Here is a 25,471-nt window from a genome sequence, read left to right as displayed (position 1 = left end):
AATTATTTTAATCATTTTTAGGTAATTCCAAGTCCAGATAACCAGGTGAGAGATAGACAGGTGACCATGACGCTGCAACAGAGGACGTCTCTGATGGGAGCATGGACACCGTCCATCCCCAGAATATGGGTCCGCCTTCCAGAGACCGCATCCTCCCCAGCACATCCTGTCTGTCTGGACTTTGTTTCCATGTCAGAAAGAAACGTAAGACGGTTTCACCGAGGCGAGTCTGTGCGCCGTTATGAGGCGGTGGAAGTGATTTGTCAGGTTGATGTCTGTCCTCACCTGTGACCGTCGCTGGTGTAAAACTGCAGCACATGAAGGGACGACGAGGCTGTGCCAGGCTGCCACCCCAGACCTCTGACGTCTGCTCGTCTGTCTCTCCTCTCCTCTCTCCAGGTGTGCTAATTTCAGACTCCCCCTCTGTTTGTTCCTCCCCCTCCAGGTTCCACTTTGACGTAAGTCCCTTTGAAGAGATCTGGCCTGCAGTCTTTATCTACATGGTTCACAACTCTTGTGGAAAGAACAGGTAAGGTTGTGATGTCAGTGTCAGTGCTTCATCAAAGGTGATTGATAATCCATATGATCCCCCCCCCCTCTCTCTGTGCAGCTTTGAGCTGGAGAAACTGTGTCGCTTCACCATGTCTGTACGGAAGAACTACCGGCGTGTGCCCTACCACAACTGGAAACATGCAGTGACCGTGGCACACTGTATGTACGCCATCCTACAGAAAACCTCTGCGATCTTCACAGAGCTAGAGGTTTGCTGCTCACTGGGTCTGGGTCTCTGTTGGCACAAATATAGGAAGTAAGATCAGCTCCTGTGGTGTTGGTGTGTGTGTGTGAGTTCAAGAATTCTCTGTTTCCTGTTCACTCCCACTGGTTTACAGAAGAAGGGTCTGTTGATAGCCTGCCTCTGCCATGACCTGGACCACCGGGGCTACAGCAACACATACCTGCAGAAGTTTGACCATCCGCTGGCGGCTCTCTACTCCACCTCCACCATGGAGCAGCACCACTTCTCTCAGACGGTCTCCATCCTACAGGTAGCGCTCCACTGGCAGCACGCACAGTGCAACTGTAGTAAATAACAGTTCTTTATATGGGGTCCTTACTTCAAGTATCTGTCTCCACTGAAGTACAGGAGACGTCATGTTAAAGCTCGACCTCCGCCGAACTCCTGCGAGACGACTCGAGTCTCTGTCACCATTTCATCCATGTCTCCAGATGACATTTGAGAGGTCTATAAGGGCTGCACAATTAAATAAATTATCCTCACTCACCTTAGCTGAGGGCTCATCAAAGCAGGTTTACACGGAGCAACAAGCATGTGAACTTTGGTTCAGACTTTCAGGTGTGAGTGAATCTGCTGACGGTCGTCTTCTCTCTTTATTTCAAATGTGAGTTGAATGCTCTGTTCATCTGAAGGTGTTCCAGTCTTCCACGTGAACACGGGAATGACAAAAGAAATCACATCAAGTAAACGTAAAGTCTTTCTTTGTGATATTTGAGAGTTTTTGAGGTTTTGTCTTTCCCATCACTGGTAGTGAAACACAGCTGCAAGTTTTTACCCTCAGCTAAAATGATCATGAGTATGAGGATGTACTTTCTTGTATACAGATTTACGGTGGGTTCCTATAACATGAGGTAGAAACACACACACACACACACACACACACACACACACACACACACACACACACACACACACACTCTCCTTGGATGTTGGTCAGTTGTCGAAGGGGCTGTTGAGCCTCCGATGGCTGCTGGCTTGTCAACCTGTAGTGTTTACTTACTAGTACTAGTAACTGGTACTAGTAACTAGTACTAGTCTAGCTGAGCTGAACGCCTCATAAGTGGAGCTTTTGCTTTTTTATTGATCTCTTTGTTTCTCATAGCTGGAAGGGCACAATATTTTCTCCAACCTGACTTCCAGCGAGTACGAACAGGTGCTGGAGATCATCCGGAAGGCCATCATCGCCACCGATTTGGCCCTGTACTTCAACAACCACCAGCAGCTGTCGGAGCTTCTGACCTCGGGTGCGCTGGACTTCAACAACCACTCACACAGGTCGGGTTTGTTCTCGTCTACAGGTCAGGATCATGGATTTCATGAACTGGGTGCAAATGAACAGCACATGAGTTTCTCTCCGTGGTGATAACGAGGCTTTACTCCCCTCCAGGGACCGTGTGATTGGTCTGATGATGACAGCATGTGACCTGTGTTCTGTTACCAAGCAGTGGCAAATCACACGACTCACAGCCAACGACATCTATGCTGAGTTCTGGGCTGAGGTACAGTGGGATACTGTTGAAGTCCGGGCTATTTTAGTGTGATACTCATGCCTCCAGTGCCAGATTGTGTTAAATGCTGCTGCAGTGTGTGTGAGCTTGTGTTGCTTTACCACAGGGAGATGAGATGAAGAAGATTGGGATGCAGCCGATCCCCATGATGGACAGAGACAAGAAGGATGAGGTTCCCCAAGGCCAAGTAAGACCACTCCTGCCCACCCCACCTCGCATAGACACCTGTACTACGTTACACGCCCTTGTGTTCTGGTGACGCGTGAGCAGACAAGGTAGCTAGATAGGCAGTAGAAGATGAGAGTGAAGGTATTCTTGAGTTTAAAGACGGAGTCCTAATATTTGACTCAAATATCTGCCGCCGTGTCGCCTGTGTGGATTGATTTGGACCAGTATCGCCTCTATCTGACATATTGGCTTTGTATTAGAAATGATGTGATAATCCATTTATCATCCCACACACACTCCCTACTGAAGCTCGTGTCACACAGGCAGTCTATCACACACACCTGGGAATTCTAAATAATAAAGAGTGCGTTGTTGAGCACTGTGTCGCGTGTGATGTTTGTCAGACTGCTTGTGTCATGTATGATTTCCTGTTGTTGCTGTTGTGTGTTTTTAGGTTGGATTCTACAATGCTGTTGCGATTCCATGTTACACGACACTAGCAGACCTTTTCCCTCCATCCAGTCCTCTTCTAAAAGCCTGCAGGTGAGTATCCTGAAGTACGCTCGGCCTCACCCTCCAGCCCGCTTTGTTTTAGGAGATGAGATTAGAAAAAACCACAAAGAAAACCTGCAAAACGTCTCCTCACAGTTTTGTCTCTGTGAGGTCACATGTGACAGAGTCGATGTAGAGTCACAAGTGTGTGTGTGTGTGTGTGTGTGTGTGTGTGTGTGCGTGTGCGGGTGTGTGTCTAGCGCCCTCATCTCATGCTCCTGAGCCTGCATTAAACAAACGAATCAATCAGACAATGATGCTGGTGTCAGATGGATCCTGCCGTGCATCGTCACTGGTAGCTGACATTTTGTGTGTGTGTGTGTGTGTGTGTGTTTGTGTGTGTGTACATTATTCGTGGAGGTTGACCGGCACCAGAGCGTGTATTTGCCTCCCCTGCTGGCGTCCCCCTCTCATATTTAAAACGTTGTGACCTTGATCTGCAGGGAATGCAAACAAAGTGAGCAGTGTAAATTGAAGCCGCGGCCGTACGTCAGCGCGGGGCTGCGATTGGGCAGCGGGCCTAGACCCTGCGGAGCCTCGTTGCTTGTTGTGGGATCAGCCACAAACATGTAAACTGCATCAGGCTGGCTAATTGAATGGAAAGCAGCAAAGGGCAGCACTTTTTGCACGCGTAAGTCAAGTTTGATCATTGCTCAGGCGGGAAAAGTTACCTTCATGACAAGAAGTGAGGGATTGGCTACCGGTGGTGACTAATGACTGACGCTGTTGCTTCTTGGCTTTTGGCGTCTCTTTTGTCTTCAGTTTGTAATTATATTTAGTTCTTTAATACAGTTGGATTCAGTCGCTGTATTGTTGATTGTTGCGGTGCTTTGGGCTTCATATAATGTTCCGATTATATCAATATTTTGACATTTCTGTCTTAACATCGTTCCTGGAGTTGCATAGTTTTCTTTTTAAATTCCTGCCTGACTCATGTCTCATTATGTTCATATCGTTGTGGACATCAGATACACACCCTGGTGGCTCAGTGTGTGTGTGTGTGTGTGTGTGTGAGCGTGAGAGTCAGTGGTTGCTGAGACAGTTGAGTCACAGTCGGATACAGTCAGAGATTTCTTGCATTTACAGTGAGATTTGTGTTGTTTGTTTTTACCAAAAAAAGTCAAAAATTCTCACGAGGAGGTTCTTCCCCAATACGTTGGAGTGCGTGTTCCTGCCTCCGCGTCACACGTGTCCATCGGGGATCATGACTGGCTCTGAACTAGTTGTGATGTCATAAATCATCCTCAGGGAGAAGTTTGCCTTGAAGGCGTTCAGTCAGAGAAAGTCTTTCTAACAGGAAGTCTTTTTAATCTGTGGTTAAAATCAGAATTTGGTTCTATTTTAACCCCAACAGTCACCAAACCCAGCCAGGGAGTTCTGCTGCTCAGACTTCAGCAACAGAAAACTGAAGTTAGATGTTGTAAAGTCGCCTGTGGGATGTGTGTCTGAGCTCAGCTTCTCTCTTGTGCCACGTTTGTCCACATCTCAAATTCTAACACAGCACAGAGAACGCCCCCCCCCCCACCCCCCGGCTGATGAAAACACAGGTATGACATCAGAAAGCCCCCACATGCAGAGTCTCGATCTGACAGAGGCTCCGTGTGTTTGCAGGGAGAACCTGGGCCAGTGGGAGAAGATCGCGCAGGGGGAGGTGGAGGACATCGTTCCCAGCCGGCCGTCTGATTCAGGCCCTGTCAAGGTGGACAACTGACTACCAAAGTTGCTGCTGGCCCACCAAAGGAGTCCAACCTGAACGTGCCACGGATATGGAACCTTGCCGGGGGAAGAAACCACGTCCTGTGAGAGCAGGAGACGGATCAGCTAAAGGCGCCTTGACTTTAAACACACACAGTTACCTCATCGGGTGACGGAGGTGTCAACACTGACAGTTTCACCGATCCCAGAGACTGACAGACAGCCAATGGGGAGCATCTTAAACCCATCACCCCACGTCCCCTCAGCTTGGGAATTCGTTTGGTAAAATGGACGTGTGCCATTTTGGGTCTTTATTAGGCTTTTTTTATGTTATTTTATTCTTTTTTCTTTTTTTTTTTTGGTCTTGTATTTGAGAGGCCTTACTCTGAACCTTCCGCAGGCTAAAATATGTGAAATTATTGTTGTCGGTTCAGGTTTTTTGTTTTTTTTGTTTGTTTTTAAATCGTACTGTTTTGCCTTCTGTGGTAAGTTAATGGTCGGCGCACTACTTCAGTAAGGTATTCCCAGAGACAGAAGGAATGTGTAGAACAGATAGATGGTGTAGCACCACCTCATAGAGAAGGGGGACGTCAGAATGTTTTTGTTTTTTATTACTTTGAGCAAAAATCCTTTGCAGTACTTGAATAAAGACATACAGCCTACTCTACATGGAGATTGCAGAACCCCACCCCCCACCCCCACCCCAGCATATTCTACAAAACATGGATGAACTGTGACAAGAGGACTTAGATAATGTCCACACTTATGAACCCAGTCACAAGAGAGTCACAATGTTCTCCCTGAAGTGGACCCCCCAGCTCTGCCCCCCCAGCCACCGCTGGCATTTAGGAACCTGCTGCATAGTACATCAACTTCTTCTGATTAATAGGAAGCGACCTCAGGCGAGCAGTCATAATAGTTGTAGGACAGAGGTCACAAGACAAAAAAAGAGCACGATGCACAAATAGCATCTGTTTCCCATCAGCGGGAGTAAGACTGCGTACTATTGATTCCACCCAAGCTACATTTCTTCACGCCGTTTATTGAAACAACAATGTGTTTCCTGTTATTAATCAGTGATCACTTCAACAACACAGGGAAAATGAGGATACTGCACAAGTGCCCCTGCAGATTAGAAAGATTAGTTTGTCTGCACTGACATAACAAACTTTTTACACAATGACCACCTTACGTAATGTCCAGACAGCTCACTAATTTACAACACATGGCTAAGACAGTGTGAATTTGGAGGCATCAAATAAATGGGCTGAAACAAGGCAGGTGTTAGCTGCCTGTCACCATTACACGCATCACGTTGCTAACAGAAGAGCTGTCAGCCTGAACTCCTCACATTAGCCAACAGCGTTCCTGCGTCGCTCGCTCTCGCCACAACCTTGTTGGTCGATTCTTCTCGTGCGTCACCTTCGCATCTCTGACCTGGCGAAAGAAATGAACCCTCCTCGGACACACATTTGAACTCCTTCAAACACATTTCCAAGATCTTCCAAAAGACAAATGAGTTTTGTCTAAATCTGTCATTCCAGTGGACAAAGTCCCTCCTAGACTGAAATTACTGCTCGAACACTTGGTTTTATGACTGGTACTGTGGCCCCAATAGCGTGAATGTACATTTCCATGAATGTTTTGTCCATTGCGGATCCTTGGTGGCGGCATGCGGGTTAGTACACCATCAGTCTCCACGATGTGTTCTGTCCTACTTGTCAGAATTGCTTCCAGTAAGCTTCAACCAAGAGCAACAATTAGCATGCACCTAAACTGACGTTTATATATAATTTTGCATATACAGTAATAGGTGTGTACTGTGTACAATCTAGGAACTAGTTTGTACGGACTAAGATGTATGCTCTGATGGTGCTAAACTGAATGGCAGTCGTGCACTTTCTGAGTGTGTGTGTGTGTGTGTGTGTGTGTGTGTGTGTGTGTGTGTGAGAGAGAGAGGGAGAGAGAGGGAGAGGGAGAGAGAGAGAGAGAGTCTGATCCCCCACACGGCTGAAAACATGGTGAAGTCCATAACACTGCACTGTCCCTTCTACTTTACAGCACCAGTTATATCCCACTGTCTGCACTATGTTTAGCTTATGATCTTTATCATTATTATTATTATTATCATTGACGATGATTATTATTGCTATTATTACTATTGTTATTTTCTTAATTAGAGTTAAATTTAAATTAACTTATATTTTTTATACAAAGAAAAATAATGTTGGCCTTTTTGTTTTGTACAAAGTTAAGATAAACAAAATGGTCTACACATGTTACTGTTACCCAGAATAATTGAGGAATGTCTCAAATGTAAATGTAAGAGCAGTAGCCCAAATGACTTTTATTAAATATCTGAAAAGTACACCTCTGTGTCACGTCCTTCATTACTTTGTGTTTAATCTTATTTACATTTACGAAACTGTGCATGCATGTTAATGAGGGCCGGGCATCACGGTTCGTTATTCCTCTCCTAACTTGGATTGAGGTGCATTCAATTTATTACACCAGAACAGCAGAGAAGTGAGTCACTCGCCTCCATCAACACTGAGAAAGTCAAAGTTTTCGATGACGGGCGTGGAGGGTGGCGCTCCCGAGTCCTGCTGATGGATGGTTTCACATCGTCAGAGGTGCAGCATCCAGTTCGTGCTGAGTGTAGTACAACACAGTACTTTCAAAATATCAGGATTCAAATAATATTGTTTTATACTAACTGTTTTCATTCAATTATTCCGAGAAGATTAAGTTTTTCACCCAAATTTCAATCCATGATACTTTGCTTCTCTCAGCATCTCTCTAGGTTTAGCTTCTAAGCAATACTCTTGATAGATTTTAAAGTGTAACCTCTCATTTTTGAGGGGAGTAATAATTAAGTCCCCCATCATCGTCACATAACTTCTAGATATATTATTAATGTGTAACCCTAGATTTTCACATTTTTCACCAACTATGCTAATCATGCAATAATCCATATCAATAATCAATCCTCCCCTGTAATCTTTGATCCAACATCTGTACACAACATCTGCGACATGGGTGAGTATTGCTCGCTGAGATTTGTGGCAGCAACTTCCAGGAAACATTTGAACTTCACAAAATAAGAAGAAAAATCTCTAAATACTTAGAAGTATTTGGGGCTTGTACTTTTCCACATTAAATATTATGAGGAATGTTAATGGGGGGGGCAGTTAAAACACTGACAAAATTACTATTATTTATTATCTATTCGTAAAAACAAAGAAAATACCATGTATCTTCTCATCTTGGGAAACATTCTATAAATAGGTCACATAGTGAGCGAGGTTCTGGCAGCTTTGTTCTCTGTCAGTCAGGAACTACCGCGTGTCGGATGTGAAAGATGAGTCCCGTTCGCACTAAATATTTAATGATCACCTATTTGTCTCATCCGCAGCACTCAGACCCCGTGGGTACGATTATGGTACGAGACCATGAACGCAACACCAGCATTACGCGCGTCGGTTTCCGTGGCAACCGAATACAGAAAAGGGGACAAACCAAAGGGATCCGTGCCCGCGAGGAGGGTTTGTTTTAGTCCTGCTTTCGCTCAAAAGTACAATTAGGTAACAAGAGAGTTCCCAGTAGCTGCTTTGCCTCTGTTTCCTTCACATTTTCAAATGTTTGTTACGTAATTAAACTTATAGACGAGAGTGAAACTCGATTGGCCAGTTTAAACCACTTCATCGTGTTCTCATGCTACTTTGTATTTGTTAAAGTTAAAGTTATTCTTCACCCAAAGGTGAATTTGGAAGAGTCTTCAGCTTACTAAGATGTGTGTGTGTGTGTGTGTGTGTGTGAGAGAGAGAGAGAGAGAGAGAGAGAGAGAGAGAGTGAGCCAGAATGCAGAAAGGGCCAGCCACGTATATTTAGCTTAAAGCTAATGGCGGCCCACAGCCACCAACCACCAACAGCAGCAAAGGCACCTGTTTACTCAACACACTGTCCAGTTTTATCCATGTTTTCTTTATCAGCTCAATAACCCACCAACACATTTGAGCAAAGAACAAAGGCAGGACTGTAAAAATGTCTTGGTGAGATGGAGACGTCTATGTGTTAGTGGATTGTCCTTTAAATCTCACTAAATGTGGTCCATGGGAAATTTGTCCCATGGCAGGAAGACATGTTACGCATCATGCTTCTTCTTGTGTGCCCTGGCAGCCATGTCCAGCCACAGGAAGCCTCAGTGCTTTGGGAGCGACATCCAGCGCCTGCTGCTGGCTGCTGAGGCTGGTCAGAGGGCTGATATCCTGGCCTACTCGTCAGGTCATCTGGGGCCCCACAGCCTGAATCAGAGTCAGCCCAGCAAAGAGACAAAACAGTCATTCTGGAGGACGAGTCGGAGCCAAGAAGACATCCAGAAGCCTCTGACACGCCAGCTGAGACGGACAAAGGCGCTGGTCCATGAGGAGAAGACAGAGATGAAAGGCTCTTCCGCTGAGTTCACCTCTGGCACCGCTGCAGTCGAGTCTGACGTCTCGGGCTCAAGCCACGATGATCGCTCATCACGCGCCGACAGAAAAGAGATAAGTCTACCAAAGAGAGTTTATTGCCTCTCAAAGTCTTTGCCGGTTCATCCAAGAGGCTTCTCCCAGAAAATGTCAAACTCCTCCTATGATAAGGAGGCGAGCAAGAAGGCTCATTCCAGCCTTACAGGCCAGGTTGGCCTGAATAAAGAAGACAGGACAAAACCTCAGTTCTGGAGGCAAGAAACAGCCTGGATCGGACCGGATCAGAACAGTTTGGGAGAATTAAACGTTGGTGAAATCCATGAGAGGAAACTGCAAAAGGTGAGAGTCATCAGGAAGGCCTCTCAGATCGCTCAGCCGCAGCTACGGACTGAAAGTGTGTCAGTTTTTCCATGTTTGACATGTCCTCTCAGCACTCCTACATGAATGAACATGCAGTCACACACATGTGCTGGGCGTGTGTGCATTAATACATCTGTGCGTGTGTGTGTGTGTGTGTGTGTGTATACCTGTCAAACACAGGAGCTGAAGAAGCTGTCAGAGCAAAGCTGGCCCAACAGAGACCACCTTGCGGTGTTCAGTGACGTCTTTGATGATGTATGTGAAGCCTCACCAGTATTTGGAGGCATCCTGAGGGAAATTAAGGTTTTTCCATTTCCTCTCTACCCCCTAGCACATTTTTAGCATGTGCCATCAGATGTATTAGAGTGAAGGAAGGAGCGGGTCCCTGGTGTGGCAGGCAGAAGTAGAGCAACCGCTGGAGCCTGGTCGGGATACGTCAGGCCGCAGGTCATCAGGGGGCTACGGCTCCATTACTGCCTCTGATCTCTTTTACAGCTCACGCAGTTGCTCAACGTTTATTTGCATGTTTGGACAGAGTAGTTTTAACACCACTTTTCATTAATATGACACACACACACACACACAGCTGCAGGTCTTTCACTGGCAGATTTCCATCCATGTTTTTATTTGTCTCAGTTCCAGAAGGGGGAGACAAAAGTTGCACATAATAGCTTTAAATACAAGTGATCAGGTCAGCGTGACCCGGTTCAGCGGTTCTGACCTGATCAGGAATTACTTGTCAGCACAAAATGGCACGGGTGGGATTATCTTAAATCCAGTATCAACAGTGAAGTGTGAGTAGAACAGCGACTAAAACCTGAGCTTGTCAGGTCATGTACAGGAAATATTTACTTGAAATACTCCGATTCATCCACAGTTTACTGCTACTTCTCTCTTCCAGACGGATTACGATCTCTATGTCAACCACTTGATGGCCTCCCAGTCTTCACTCCCCCGCATGGTAAAACAAGCATGTATTCATTGTGGGACAATATCAATGCTTGTTCAATATCAGTCACGAATTCTGCTTTTAGTTCTTTTTTTTGTCATTTTCTTTGAGCAGCTTTCCTTTGCTTATCCACCTGAAGCATCGCTCCTCCATTGACAACAACATCACATGTTCTTGATCCACCTGAGAGAATTGTTGAAATCGTTTTTGTTGCTCTCACTGCTGCATGTGGAAGATGCTTGAACGCTCCTCAGCAGAACCTGATCCCCTCTAGCTGAAACCTCTCAGAACCGTGTGTGTTGTCACATGTTCCCGGTCAGTTGCTGCATCCTCCCCTCAGAGGTCTCGCTGATAGAGGAGCCGAGGTGGCCCTGGCAGCTGAGGAGGTCTGCAGGTTGGAGCAGGAGGCTCGAGAAGCTCTAGAGGAGAACATCCGGTACTGCAAGGTTCCTCGCCGTCACCAGATCTCCACTAAGCTTTGGGACTGACATGCTTGTTCTGTGTTCTTTCTTCACCACAGAGTCCAAAATGAATTACAGAATGTTCTAGCCATGACACGCCCAGAGGACAGAGACATGAACGGTAAGTCTCAAGACTGCACTGCACTACGCTGCTGCAGCGAATCGCTAAACCACATGTAAGGGTTGACTGTTCATGACCCTGTGGGCCAATAGCACATGCTAACTTTTAAATACTATTTGTCTGTGGTGTGGCTGATCTGAACAAGTAATCACTTTGTCATGCTAAGAGGCATAAAGAGGTTATTGTGGTGAGGCTGAGGCTGCTGTGACTTGATCAGACCTTCGGGGTTGCATAGGTGCAAGTATGAACTACATCATTCTTCTCTGATTGGCCAGTGCTGGGGGATGGGGAGGCTGACGGTGTCCGGTCCAGGAGGCTGCAGGTGTTGAACATTTGGAAGGAGGTCCAACGGTTGGAGGAGGAGGTAAAGGAGATGGGACCCACTCCCATGGAGACGCGCGTCAGAGACCTGAAGGTGCTGGATCCCACACAGCAGCTCAGTTTTACACTCATCAGCTTTGTGTTGGAAATACAATCCAAGGCTGTTTTTATTCTGTTTTGATTGTTATTTGGATCTTTCTAATATCAGTGTGGCTGTTTGCTTCCAGACTGAGATCATGAGACTGATTGTGTCAAATGAACGTCTGAAAACAACCAACAAGGTGAAGAGGATTGACGTTTTCACTTCCATATCATCACGTCCATTAAGATAACGAATGCTCGTCCTGAGAGGTGATAGTGAGTCTTATTTCTGTATTTCCCTTCTAGTGTGTGGAGGATAACATCAACCTGCTGCTGACCAGAGAGAAGGCTAGCCGGGACACAACACGGTCAGAATAAACGTCCGAGTCACAGCTGACCAGGAGACCTGTGACTCCTACTTACTGTTGCTTTGCTCTCGTTATCCACAGGATGTTGTGGGATGAAATTCAGCGAGCAGAAGCCACAGCGCCATCACGTGAACCAGGAGATCTCTCCTCACAACAGAGCCTGTAAACCACACATGGCAACACAAGAGGAAGGAACACAACAACCTTTTGGGAAATGGTGTATTCAGCATCATCCTCAGATACGGACAAGAAGATACAGACCTGAGGCACACGCTAGTTAGCTTAGCTCAGTAAATGGTCGTGGGTGGAAAGTGTTAGCATAGCACTGTCAGAAGTCATCGATGCACTTTTCTCCAAAATAGTCTTTACTAGCTTTAATATAAGGAGGGTTGTGTGTAACATTGATTATCAAATATTTTAATATTACAAGGCATTGTAATTCACACACATAGACAGAGCTACTTTCTTGCGAGCGTGCAGTGATTTGACAGCACCTCATTGTAACTCTGGCCAATAGAGCAAAACAGGAAGTGATAACTAGAAGAGCAACTGCTGCTACTAGTCATGGGAGACTTTGTAAGAAAGGACGAGTAGGACCACAGCAGGACACACCAACATACTGAACCTTAGCTCACTGATGCTAACACTTCCCGCTAAGCTAACTAGCATGAGCCTCAGCTCTCCAGTGCAGCTCAGAGGAGGGAGGATATATATCTTCTTGTCTGAATCTGGGGAGGACGAGTATGGAGAGCGTTACCCAAAAAGTTGGTGCTCATTTGAATCCATATTACAACTAAAAGCTGTTGATTACATGCCACCAGTGCCAGGCTGAGCAGTAAATGTCTCCAAGTATTCCAAGTAGAGCACTTGTTATGATTCTTGGCTTTTGCCAGTGTGGTTAATCGCATAGATGTAACAGAGTAAAATGGGCAATACTTCCCTCTGAAATGACATGAAGTACAAAGTAAGAATTGCATAAAATGTAAAAGTCCAAGTAGAAGTACTAAAACCTCTGTTATCAGTGAGCGTGTACTTCTCTTCACAACTTCTACACCCCGCTGCTTTCAACTGGCAAAGTGCTTCAGGTGCCGTGGTCACATGTGCATGTAGTGTTTCGTAATGAAAGAACAGCGCTTGTTGTGTTAGCGGCTCCGAGCTGTCTGATTAGAATCTGTTACTGCGAGTAACTATGGTGATGAACGGCCTCCAGCTAATTGAGGAGAAATGACTGGAAACTAGAATCAGGAAAAAGACTGCGATATGCTCACAGTCACTTTTTTATGATTTATTTCAGTGCTGAAGCCGGGGGGGGGGGGGGGGGGGGGTTCAGGTAGAACAGATGCTGGCAGTCGTTAGGGGGAATGTTACTGTTTTTCCAGTAACAGAAAGTAATAAATACTAGAAGGATCCTTGTATGTATTTGCTGTGACGTGAAGTCGAGCAGCAGTATGAAGCTACGCTGGCTCAGTTCAGGAGTGTCTCAAATAACCGATTAAATAAAGGAATCGTGAGCTCTGTGGCATCCAGGAAAACGAAGCACATAAACTCAGACGAAGCTGAGTCCAAGCTCTGTCTGAGGGGAGGCCAACAGCCTCAGACTTCCACCAACCGCCTTCCACAGAAGATTAAGATGATAGATGAGAACAAGACATTCTCTCTTTTCTGGCTGCATGAGACAATAGCAAGTATTCATTTATACAGACTGAAAAAAACCTCTTAGTTCTGTATTAATAAAACAGACTTCTGCCTATGAACAGTGACTACAACAGATTTATAAATATCCACAGCAGTGGGAGCAATTTGCTCATCAAGCACTAGAGGGCAGCAGTGACCTATGCAAGAATGATGGTTGACGTTTCCCTGTTTGAAGATTTAAATAATATGAAGTGTTTGTCTGTGACCTTCATCTAAGGCTCCTTTCAGGCTCACGGCACCTTGATGCAGGTCACAGGCTGAACTCTGTTGTGAACACCAACAGGACCAGGATCAGCGGCCCTGAAGACTGAATCACAACAATCCAGTTACAGCTTTGCAGATAAATCTGATGAATTTACTTATTTGATGAGCTCAACAATCACAGAATGAAGAGATTAGAGGACGTATCGAAGCGCTCCTTGTATTGATATGGGTTGACCTTTGCCCCCAACATGAGTGAGTGCCCTGCTGTCTGCTGGAGGTCAAAGTCTGCTCTCTGGTTGACGGAGCCAGAAAGAGTGTTTTTGTGTCTCACTGTCTAAGCTCCTCTCATCCTGGTAACAACACCACGTCTTGGCAAACACCATGCGGCTCCGGACTGCGGCTCTACTCCTCCTCTGTGTGTCCTCGGGCATGTGCGCCACTTTGGGGCTCTTTCGGTCTCCGGCTAACGAGGAGGAGGCTCCTAGTGAGGATCTAGTCCCTACTGAGAGTGTAGCAGAAGCTACATCTGCAGATACAACCCACAAAGCTGCTCCAGATGCTGAGGAGAGCCATTCGCCTGCAGCCAAGGAGCCTGAACTTCTAGCCAAGTTAATGAACCTGGAGCGTGCAGAGGCTGACGAGCCTGCAGTGGAGAGGCCTGTTTTAGATCCAGCGGAACAGCTGGAAGAGGACCCTGACAGGCGTGCTGCGCACACAGAGCTGACAGGTGAAGCTGTCACCCAGGTGGACATGGAGACAGGGGCTGAGGCTGAGGCTGAAGTGGAGGCTGAGGTGGAGGTGCATGAGCCCACGCCTGTCCAGACTAGACCAGCAGTCAACAATTCTGTGACAAACGAGGCTACCAGCAGCTGGGGCCTGGGCTCAATTAGGGCGAGCTTCCAGACTGTGCACGGATACTTTGACTCTCTGGTGGAGCTGGTGGGGGGACGTGACGGGGTCTGTCAGTACCGCTGCAGATATGGTAAGTCAACAGCTTTTCCATGCGTTTAACAACGGTACAGTAGCACAGACGAGGGTTTCAGCTGGAGAACCGCTGGAGTCGAGCGGCGTCGCTCGTCTGCTGCTCCACGCTAACTCAGACGTGAGCAGGGTCACTGCTATCAGCTACTGCACTCGTTTCCAGATCCAAGATAACGCAACATGTGGTTCTCAGGCTGCTGATACTGTGTCTGGAAGGTAGATGTACCAGGTTACACAACCAATACACACACACACTGTTATCTGTGACATGATATACTAGAACAAGAGGGCCTAGGAAGGATGAAGACATCCGTGCAGCTTCTCTTCTATGTGGGTACGAAGTGAGGCTTTTTCTTCTTCTTTTTTCACTTAAGGAAAGCATCCTCAGCCTCGCCCCGGCTACCAGCTCCCAGAGCCCAACGGCTGCAGCTCCTCTCTGGTGGGATTCCAGGTGAATGGCGCTGTAGGTGGCCTGTTCATCACACCAACAGCCCACCACCACATCATTCATCCACTAGAAACCACGAAAGTGACCCTTCACCCTGGTGTCATCATGTGATTATCAGTTACAAGTGGGGTTGCACGATAATATCAGCACATCATCGGTATCAGCAGATACTGGTAGTTTTGTTCTGTCTGTCAGTTTGGGTCTGATGGCTGGGATTCACATCAGCATATTGGCGGAAGAGTCAGTATCAGTGAACTCATGAAATGTCTTCCCTGCATGACGTGAGTTCTGGAAACGCTAGCTGCGTGCTTGCGGCAGGAAGTGAGGGTAGAGCTGAGATCAAAACAACAAAACTATACAAATCATCTGTTTACAACCTTTCAGGCACGGACCAGCACACATCCAGGCGCACACTGCATCCTCCACAAACACCTTTTAGATGGACAAGCTGGTGGCTGTGAGCTCCCAACCAAACTGTTTTAGTTTGGGGATTTCTGCTCAAGACAGAGTGTTTGTGAGGTTCATTTTGAGCAGATGGCTGGAACACAGACGTTTTGGAATGATTTGCTTTGTCAGTCATTGGTCCCAAGTGCCAGATCAGCGTAATCCCCCAAAATATCGGTGTGTTTGTTGAGTCCACTCCACTAACACTAGAGAGCATTTTCCTCTGACAGTTTGATCTGGGGATCCCAGCCATGACCAAGTGCTGTAACCATCTGGACATGTGCTACGACACTTGCGGTGCCATCAAGTACGACTGTGACACCAAGTTTCGCACGTGTCTGCATGACATTTGCGCCGACCTGAAGAGGAGCCTGGGCTTTGGGTCACAAGTGCAAGGTAAACATGTACAGCTTTTCTCTCTACTATGCCAAAATAATCCGGTGAGATCTGGGATTGTTGTTGACGCGAGTGTGTCTCCTCAGCCTGCGAGTCCATGGCAGACGCTCTCTTCAGCACAGTGTGGACTCTTGGTTGCAGACCTTACTTGAACAGCCAGAGGGCGGCATGTGTCTGCGAGGAGGAGGAGCGGGACGAATTGTGACTGTGGACAAGTCCTGGATACACATAACACAAAAAAGTCACACGGGGTATTTTCTACGGACGACATAATATATTTATACATTTGAGACTTCACGTGAGCCCTCCCAAGATGGAGAGAAAGAAAAGACAAAACACACGAGAGGAGTCTGGCAATACAACAGGTATCTGAGTATGAATTTTTAGAAACTTAATTACCTGCTTATTAAACTCCCTATACTCTATGACTCCATTAGCATAAATTACTTTGATGACTCCAAACAAAGTGACTGGCAGGAAGGGTATTATACGTGGATTAATTTCTGCTTGATAGTAAGACACAAGATAATTGATACGGCTCACAGGGCTCCTTGTTTGCTGCTATTTTCCATTCACTGGGCCAAAAGAAACAGAGGACGGTGTCATGTAAATGTAAAGGCTCATACAGCTTCTGTCTTAATGTTAAGTTATTTCTTTATGAATAAATGCATGAGTATCTGCTGACGTGATTAATTGTCCGGGTGATGAAGTGGATGCATAATTTCTTGTTCATGGTACACCAGTATCCACCTCCCAGGATTGTGCAGCGTGTTTGTCGTCATGGAGTGCATCTAAGGGTGTACTCTTCAAGTTCGTGGTGGTGAGAAACCTCTGTCATGAGTTCTGTAAATCTTTAAGACTGCAACACTAATCAAGCCTGAGAAAGTGTGACCTAGAAAACATCTCTCATGCTGTCGTTGATATAAATAAACGGTTCCCCCGAATGAGTTATAAAAGAAATGTCATTCACTTTAATGTCAACAAATTGTGCTGTCAGGCAGAGTGGCAGAGATCCGCTGGGTCGGTGTGTTCACCAGCACGGTGCCAGTGCGCGTGTATGTATGTGTATACACGTATATAGACACGTGTGTATACCTTTATGTGGATCTTCATGTATATGTGGGAATGTTCGGAGCGATGTGGACTGCTGTTCTGATGGGTCTTGTGAATACTAAATAAACTCCTTTATTCTAAATGTTTCCCTGCAGTTGCGTTTGTGATGCGTTTCTCCGCTTCATGCTAGCTTCAAGGTTCTGGCAGGATGAAGATCGGGCCTCCTCTCAGTGTGTGCTGCTCCCGTGATTGAGCACTTGGAACCTCCCGGCGGACGCGTCTCCGACAAGGTTGAGCGCAGCGGGAGTCTCCTGCTCCACATACTAACACCTGACAGTGGAGGAAGACTTGCTGTAAACAGAAGAGACGCTGATTGAAGCAGACGAGACGAGCACCTCCATCGTGGTCACTGCATTGGCCTTAACAGTTACTGCAATCCAAACACAAGACCCACAATCTGGCCAGCTGGCTCCCAGCATGCCTCTGTTACTCACGCGGTTGTCCTTGCCAATGAACTTGAAGACAGGGACTTGGAAGTGCTTGGAGAGCTGGTCCTTGGACGAGTACTGCGTCACTGTTTCATCGGAGATGCACCTGATTAGATGCCAGAATGAGGAAATAGAATTAAACAGTTGATACCTCGACACAGAACTCACTGGTCCATGTATATCTCAAACAAACCACCTCATCAGTTACCTGCCCCAAGGCTCTGAAACACTGTTGTACTTTTAATAGGAAATCGTGAACATAGATTATAGCTGTGCTCCGTCGAGTAGCAGAAGTAAAACTCTACATTCAACAGAGGACTGATTAAAAGTGTTCCCTGAGATAATAAGGTTGCTTTTGATTTTTCAGTCCAAAACGTTTTCTGTCTGCATTGATCAACGACGGGCGAGGCATTTTTCACTTGACATTTCCTGGAGGAAATTGAGATTTCCTGTCCTGTAGCTGTCCCACAGTTGGTGCTGAGCAGCTGAATGGGTCTTATAACAACATTAATCTTTTCATTGAGGTCATGAGCATAAAACATAGAGGCTCCGTTCGACTAAAATTGCAAAGGTTAAGACAGCATTCATAGCATTTCTAGCCATTTCTGCTTTTATTTGCCCACCTGATTTCCTTTTAAGATTCATGTCTTCACCCAAACAGCAGACTTTCATGACTCACTGCTCATGGCTTTCTTCATATGTATATATATATATATATATATGTGTGTGTGTATATATATGTGTGTGTGTGTGTGTATATATAAGTATATAGTGTGTATATATATATATATATATATATATATATATATATATATATATAGCCAGCAGAGAGCAGATTTAGCCGGCAGAGTTCCACAGGGTTCTGTACTTGGGCCATTATTATTCACCAACCAACCACCAATCAGTCATCTAAACTTCAAGTTTGTCTTCAGGACATTCACTCCTGGAAGACATGCGATTTCTGTGAATCTAAAACAAGTCATGGACATAGAGTGCCAGCTTTAGTGGTTTTCCTAAATCACCATGAATTTTACTACTCACCCGTCTTTGATGAGGTAATACTTGAGGGCCTGGTCAGCTTTGGGCCCTGGTGTAGCGAAGCAGCTCTCTACCAGGGCAGACAGGCCTTCCACTCTCTCCTTGGGTTCCACTCCGAAGAACAGGGAGTCGTGAAGGCGCAGCTGGGGCGGGGTTCGGTAAGGCTCGGAGAACTCTGCGTTCTTGAAGAGCTCCAGGACGAAGGAGAAGACGCCCTCGCTGTGGCCGGCCAGCTCCAGAGCTGAGCTGCGCTGACTTGCCTGGAATCCATCTGACACGTGATATTCTCTGGGGAACTCACAGGTGACTGGGAGCACTAACTTGGTGGTGCGGACAATCAGGTCCCTGCTGCTGCCCGGGCTGCTCCTGGGGAGGCCCGTCACCAGGTTGGTCCCCACAATCTTGTCAGCTGTCACCTGGAGGCCAACATTCACTTTATTAAATAGATTTTTCAAGCTGTAGCAACTTCGACAGCCCACTTTGAAGGTTGAGCTCGTCTACTAGTCATCTGATACTAAAATCATTGTCTAACTGCAAACCCTGAGCACATTCAGTGTAAGTAATCCAAACCGGAGCCTCTGACCTCCACCACGGTGCCGCAGGTCTTGAGGCTGAAGCTGAGGATGATGTGCGTGCCGTTGGAGACTCCACGACAAGACGAGTTGGACAGGAACAGCTCCAGTCCGCCTACAAGGTCCTTGGGCACTGAGACAGTAATGGAGCTGGGGTCACACTGGACCGGCACTGCAGGAGCCAGACATGCACACAGTCACAACAGCACTTATTCACCACATGGTTGCACACCAGCGCCCCCTGTTGGCTATCAACATGAAATATGACAATAACAGTTTACGAGTGAAGTCTTTTTAAAGCTACGATTCGCACACTTTGGATATTGGAGCTTAAAATATTCACTCTGAAATAATAAAACTAGTCACTTGGAAACTAAGATGTGTTTTCTTATTTAAATTTGTCCAGGAATTGGGCCACAGCAACAATAACACACTCCTCAGGCCAGGTAAGTACAGTCCTAGACATGAGCAACAAAGCAATATTCCAGTTAATTTGACCGATGAAAAGTCTGGTAACACGTTGGACAGTAGAGGTTATTAAGAGCCACTCTGATCTCCAGATATCAGACATGTGATCGCGTGGTTCTCACATGGTTTTCACAAAAAGTCCTATGTCTTCATCATGTAACACAGAATTTAATATCTTCCTTCTCAAAAAAATGTTTTTCAACAGGTTCCAAAAGTAAAAAACAACAAACGTTAGGACCGTCTAATTATTCACCTGGAGAACAGTTCAAGCGTTCTCAGCAGGAGTTCCCCGTTGAACCAACTGCTCGTCCACATTCACTGATGGCAGCAACCCGAAGTGCTAGCGTGGTTTGTTTTCGCTAACATCCAAGTGTTGGTGGACTCCTGAGCACACAGCCGGTCAGAGAAGACGTGGACTACACCAGACGATGCGGTGAGAGTTTGCAAATGGAAGATTTGCTGTTGCTAGCTGTCAGTCTCCATGAGCTTCAAGCTAAATGTATGTGGCTGGCTCTTCCTGCATGCTATTTCTGAGGTTTCCCAATCACTTGTGTGTAGCAGTGTGTGAGTCTTCAGCTCACTTGAGTCACGTAAGCCCAGAGATATTTGGCCACTTCAGTGGAACTCCTGGAGTTTGTTGGTCCTCATGACTTCAAAGGGCTGTTTGAGGGTCAAGGCTTGTTTTTAGGGTCGTGATCAGAAGTAGGTTGCGTTTGGGTTCGGGGTCATGCATTCAGCAGTGGTTGCTCAGGTTAGGGTCAGGGACTAGGGAGGATATTGACCTAAAGACTTATAGAAACTACAGCACCGTTTCATATAAATGCCACCAGTATTTTAACAATAACACCCTTCTACCTTCCCGCACCCGTACCCACCCTGACACGTGCGTCTGTCGTCCCCCAGATCCAGCCCTCTGGGACAGTGGCACTGGTACGAGTCCAGCAGCGACGAGCAGACGTGGCTGCAGCCTCCGTTGTTAATGTGACAACCTGCTATGTCTGTGTGAGGTGAAGACAGGCGGAGATGAGGCCCGCGGCGAGGCTGAATCACCTCAGAACACACATGAATGTACCTTTACAGTTGAGTCCATCTTCATCCGGCACGCGGCCTGGCCCGCACTCACAACGCCTGGACCCTTTGGTGTTCACACACACCTCTCCACAGCCTCCATTGCCCCTCTCACACTCATTCACATCTGAACACACACACACACACACACACACACACACACACACCACAGCTGGGTCAGATATTAGTATCAGATGGGTGGATTTTATCACCTTGAGGCAAGTCACTTACAGGAGGTGAGGATGATGAATCGACTGTAAATGTGCATTTATAATACAGAGAGGACTGGCAAAGAAATAATGATGGGTGAAATAAAAAGGAGGGACACAAGTGTGAGGAGGGAGAGAAGAAGAGAGAACGGCAGGTTTGAGGCCTGCCACCCATCATTAGCTGCTCCACCTTTGCAGCCTTTCTATTTTATGACTGATCTCAGGATTCAGACACATCAAGAACAGCGTTCACATTTGAAAAGCATCCTGTTTGTCAGTCCTAAGTCAATAATTAACTGGATAGAGCGACTGCAGCAGTTGTCGTGAGCCACTGCCACACCAGAGGCTGATAATGAATGCGTGTCATTTATCTGTGAACACAAACAAAACAATTATTGAACCATTTGATTCGTTTAAAATCCCATCATATTCTGGTATCCCATTATTTGAATAATGCATGTAAACAGCTAATTTCAAATAACACAATTGCTGGTGCGTGGGTGCGTCAGAAGAATGAGCTGAACATGGTGTTATTGTTTTCCAGAGCTCATTCTGTCCCTCCTCAGTGTTTTGCTGCTTATCGTCCTCTCTTCCTTCCTCTTTGTCCATCTCACCCAGGCACGTTTGTCTGTCCGGCCCCAGAACCGTTCCAGGCCCACAGCGACACTCGGGCACAGGGCATCCAGGCCCCGCGCAGCCCTCCTCATCGCAGATGTCATAGAAGTCTGTGTGGGGCGCGCACACACGCACACACACACACACACACACACGCACACGCACTCGCACACACACAGGCACACACACACACACACGCACGCACGCACGCGCGTGCACGCGCGTGCACACACACGCACACACGCGCACACACACACACACACACACACACACACATAAGCACGAAGAGAAAAGCAGAATGGATCAGTTTGAGGGTCTTTGAGTGCTCGCTCACGGCCACAGTAGACATGGAAGCAGACGGAGGGTCTGGGCAGGCGGTACACAAAGTATCCCCCAGCGCAGGCCTTCACGTCCACACTGGCGTTCCACTGGCAGCAGCTGTCACCAAAACTGGCGCACACAGGCAGGGTGACGATGCCTTCCTGGGGCTGGGGGTGACTGCCGTTGAGCCAGATGGGCGCGTGGGTGCCACAGTGATTCTCTGAGATGCAGAAGGTGGGCATGGCGTCACCTGCCATGCCAGTGAAGCGGTACCACTCCCCAGACACGTGGCTGTCACACAGAGGCCCATCAGACGACTGGTTGACGTGATACTCAGTGTTCCTCCAGGGTTCGTTGAGGCTGATGTAGGCGGAGCACGGGTCCAGGGCTGAGGCGTTTTATAGGATAAAAAGGATGAGTGAGAGAGGAAGAGGGCTGGACAGGACGGAGACTCTCACAGTCAGAGTATCCAAACTTGGTCCCTCGTCATCACGACAGAAGTTCCAAAGAAATGCATGCAGATTTTCTTACGCTTGTGCCTTCAATATTCAGTACCAAATCTAACTTGAGGGCAAAATTGCTGTGTGTAAAATAATACAATTCAACTTTGTGAAATCAAAAGTTTCAAACTTTTTACAAAACTATGTAAAAATGTCCAACTAAGTGTGAAAACAGTTTCATCTCTATTTGTCAAGTTGTCGCTGAGGTCAAGGCTGTCCAGGAGGAACACGTCTTACAGATGAAGCCCCGCCTGAGAGCAGCAGGCCAGCTTTTACACTGGACTGGTAGATTGGCAATCTTTCCTCTCACTGCTGGGAGCACCAGGGGGATTCGTTGTACGTCCCTCTCATTAGAGTGAAAGGTGAAGTCTCATAAACGCGTACAACCGTAAGTAAACGGGTTTGAATTTCAGCTCAACGGATGAACGGACCAGTGAAGGCCAGACGGCTGCTCCAAAAAGCCTCATCTTCGACCATTGCAAGCACACTGGGGTGGACGTGTTAGCGTGCAGCGAACCTTTGGACCTTTAAGATAAAATTCAACACCGTGTCAAATGTAATCGAACTAAAAGCCCACCAGCTGTCCACAAAGGGCTCTTTATCCATCAGGCTGCGTCAGGCTCAGCCAGCGGCGCACAGTCACCACAACAACTGAATAAGTGAGTAAACAAAGTGCAGAGAGCGATCGATAGGCTCTGGCCTCCTCGCCGCAGTGTAATTAAGAGTTGAGTAGAAAACAAAAGGAAACGATGAAGATGTGAAGGATGATGGGGATGAGATCAGTGTTAATCACTTTAAACCATGGGGGGGGGGGGGCTCGACAGCTGACAACCACCCACCTCTATGACCACCGCTGCAGCCGTTCCATTTAGTCCAATTGCTTTACATGAAACAGCCATGCCGACGCTTTCCTGGAACTAAAGGTGCTCCCTGGGTCACGCGGGTCTGAGATGTACAGCGAGGCTGCTGGCCTTGTAGCTGCACTCACATGTACCCATGGAAAGCCACTAAATAAATCATGTTCAGACAAACGACTCCAGCTGAGTTCCTGGAAGAACGCACACGGATACGTTTACATTCTTGCAAAATGCAGGTCTCTGTATAAGAAGAGACACTGAAGGCAGCGTTGCTTCCTCCTGGGAGCGTTCGAAGGTTAAAATCATGTCGTTGATTCAGCGTCACATTTATCAGTCGTCAGCTGCAGAGTTTTTGTGTAAGGAGCCTTTTGAAACATGGCTTCCTTGGCTGAGGTAATAAGAATACAAAGAAACAACTGATTAAGAGCGTTCTCAAAGACTTGAACTGGACGTTGAGCTCTCAGACATTCTACGAAGAGAAGCTCTCAGCTGCTTCGCATGATGGGAGCTTCCTCTGACATTCTTCAGTTGGTTATTGAATCATTTCGAAACAACAAAAATGATTTTCTGGTGTGGGTCAATGAGTCCGGTTACCTGGAGGAGAACAGATCCAGTTCTTGATTCAATTATCACAAAAAGATGAAATAGAACAATAAAGCTGTTCAGTTGTGTCTGCTTGTGCGGATCTACAGTTTGTGTACAGTACATCAAGCTGCACGCATAAAAAACATTTCAGTGAAGAAAAACCTTGGGTGAGTTACTGTAATGGCAGCTAATGACATCACGGAGCCCCTCCTCCTTCCACTAATGGAGCACCCGTCATGTCACGACCCGCCGTCCAATAAAAGCGGAGGGATCAATCTGGGTCGAGCTCCAGTATAAACGGCCCTGGGTGGAGATGTACAGTATGAGTGCGGCGGAGGACTCAGCTGGCTCATGTGAGTGTATGCTAATGGGGGCTCTAAATCCTCCAGGCGGGGCCAGAATAACTTCAAGCAGCTATTAGGGGAGCGTGGACGGATGCCTGAGCTGACGCCAGCGTCTCACCACAGACGCACATTAAACACTGCTGCTGTGTTGTTCCTTCCAGGTGCGATCAAAGACTGACAGATATTCTGGATTTTTCTTACCAGCAAAACCGGTTCAGAGGAGACAGGATGGTGGAGACGAGCCTCCTGCATCCCGAGCAGCTCCAGAGAATAAAAACACATGAGCGAGATGCACACTCACATGGAGCGACGTGTTCCTCGGATGCTCAGCAGAGCGCAAAATGTGTGTTAAGTCATGGCTGGAAACAGTCAACAGGAAACGCGCTGCCGACCAGAGTCTGTGTGACAGACAGGTCTTAGGCGAGGGTGTTGAGACTGACAGCAGGACGACAGACCCACAAACGCACAACAACGATGACAGAAAGAAAAGTTTCACTCACCTACAGCTGCGACTGCCACAGCCTGGTGTAGCAGAATCATCCCCACCACCATCGTCATCATCGTGGTCGTGTGTGTGTTCGGTGCTGTCCCGTGTGTGAACTACCGCTCCTGCAGTTCATCCCCAGCTTTTAATAGAAGCCTCTTATCTGGACATGTCAGGCTGTCAGGTCTTTCTCACCTTGACCCCTTGACCTTAGAGGACCTGCCTCCCATTGTTTCCCTATGAACATCCTCACACTCTAATCGCTCTCTCTACCCTTCTCTCCCTTCTCTCTCTTCTTTCTCTCTCTCTCTCTCTCTCTCACACACACACACACACACACACACCTCAACTTCCCCGTCATATTCAGAGAAATTACGATGATCTGACGCGTTTACGGACGATCAGAGCGATGGAGGAGATTCATTACAGTCTCCTGAGACTCGACACCGTCTGGGTCATTACTTGACCCCCAGACTAAACCAGAATCTGTACAAAGACTCATGCTTTTCATTTACAGGTCCAAAGCAGCCTGGCTCTTGCAGTTTTTGTTTCTAATAAGTAATTAAATCAGTGAAGACATGAATCCAGAAGGCTGTTAGGAGAAATGAGGTGGAACCTGCTTCCTCTGTGGTTACGGGGCCCAGACTCAACCACTGCTGGATCCCGCACGCGCCTCTCTGAGCAAACCGAACTTATCCAGGTAATCAGAACACAACATTCATTTGGTTTTTGACATTTAAACTTAATTCCTCTGTTCCCCACTGAGTTCACATTTCATTTTGCTGCATGTTAGCAGGATTTTCTCAAAACAAAAACCCTCTAGCAAACTTCTTTGTGCTGGAGGACGAGGGC

At 46.9% G+C, this 25,471-nt stretch overlaps 3 protein-coding genes across 8 annotated transcripts in view; 2 read left to right on the top strand and 1 right to left on the bottom strand.

The window, feature by feature from the left end:
* The window catches only part of pde10a (phosphodiesterase 10A), a 53,683-nt gene extending 46,601 nt beyond the window's left edge, over positions 1–7,082 (top strand). For 5 of the 6 annotated variants that reach the window (XM_086180457.1, XM_086180458.1, XM_086180463.1 and 2 more), the window contains exons 15-22: positions 446–529; positions 611–761; positions 891–1,046; positions 1,899–2,071; positions 2,184–2,295; positions 2,411–2,491; positions 2,927–3,015; positions 4,636–7,082. In XM_086180457.1, coding sequence (XP_086036583.1) covers positions 446–529; positions 611–761; positions 891–1,046; positions 1,899–2,071; positions 2,184–2,295; positions 2,411–2,491; positions 2,927–3,015; positions 4,636–4,735 — 946 coding nt within the window. In that variant the 3' untranslated portion in view covers positions 4,736–7,082. Of the gene's footprint in view, positions 1–445; positions 530–610; positions 762–890; positions 1,048–1,898; positions 2,072–2,183; positions 2,296–2,410; positions 2,492–2,926; positions 3,016–4,635 lie in introns of all 6 variants that reach the window. The other variant, XM_086180459.1, reaches the window with a different exon arrangement.
* A 1,076-nt stretch (positions 7,083–8,158) lies between these two features.
* Positions 8,159–15,998, top strand: LOC147247962 (uncharacterized). The gene is made up of 12 exons (XM_086179902.1): positions 8,159–8,264; positions 8,899–9,527; positions 9,729–9,851; positions 10,450–10,509; positions 10,818–10,933; positions 11,018–11,079; positions 11,355–11,494; positions 11,628–11,681; positions 11,788–11,849; positions 11,931–12,011; positions 15,104–15,192; positions 15,852–15,998. The coding sequence occupies exons 1-12, from the start codon at positions 8,159–8,161 to the stop codon at positions 15,854–15,856; spliced, it is 1,527 nt and encodes a 508-aa protein (XP_086036028.1). The 3' UTR covers positions 15,857–15,998.
* A 271-nt stretch (positions 15,999–16,269) lies between these two features.
* On the bottom strand, positions 16,270–24,725 carry oit3 (oncoprotein induced transcript 3). Its single transcript, XM_086180159.1, has 9 exons — positions 24,636–24,725; positions 21,863–22,237; positions 21,528–21,638; positions 20,709–20,831; positions 20,512–20,634; positions 19,180–19,340; positions 18,600–19,012; positions 17,565–17,664; positions 16,270–17,421 (listed from the first exon to the last, which is right to left on the bottom strand). Exons 1-9 carry the CDS (start codon positions 24,694–24,696, stop codon positions 17,263–17,265), a joined length of 1,626 nt encoding a protein of 541 aa, XP_086036285.1. The 5' UTR covers positions 24,697–24,725; the 3' UTR covers positions 16,270–17,262.
* Positions 24,726–25,471: the final 746 nt, after the last annotated feature.

Source organism: Aulostomus chinensis, chromosome 16, assembly GCF_037954235.1.
Source record: "Aulostomus chinensis isolate RoL2024-O1b breed Wild chromosome 16, RoL_Achi_v1.0, whole genome shotgun sequence".
Taxonomy (NCBI): Eukaryota; Metazoa; Chordata; class Actinopteri; order Syngnathiformes; family Aulostomidae; genus Aulostomus; species Aulostomus chinensis.
Note: the sequence above shows the minus strand (reverse complement) of the source record. Positions and strands in the feature narration are given on the sequence as shown.

Bases quoted from the DNA above. Each gene is read 5' to 3' on its own strand.
- LOC147247962 (XM_086179902.1), top strand. From the start codon at position 8,159: ATGGTACGAGACCATGAACGCAACACCAGCATTACGCGCGTCGGTTTC. The intron at 8,265-8,898 runs GTTTGTTTTAGT...GTGCCCTGGCAG, and splicing joins GATCCGTGCCCGCGAGGAGG to CCATGTCCAGCCACAGGAAG. The intron at 11,080-11,354 runs GTAAGTCTCAAG...CTGATTGGCCAG, and splicing joins AGAGGACAGAGACATGAACG to TGCTGGGGGATGGGGAGGCT.
- oit3 (XM_086180159.1), bottom strand. From the start codon at position 24,696: ATGATGACGATGGTGGTGGGGATGATTCTGCTACACCAGGCTGTGGCA. The intron at 21,639-21,862 runs GTGAGCGAGCAC...CGCCCCACACAG, and splicing joins CTTCCATGTCTACTGTGGCC to ACTTCTATGACATCTGCGAT. The intron at 20,832-21,527 runs GTGAGATGGACA...GTGTGTGTTCAG, and splicing joins GGACAGACAAACGTGCCTGG to ATGTGAATGAGTGTGAGAGG.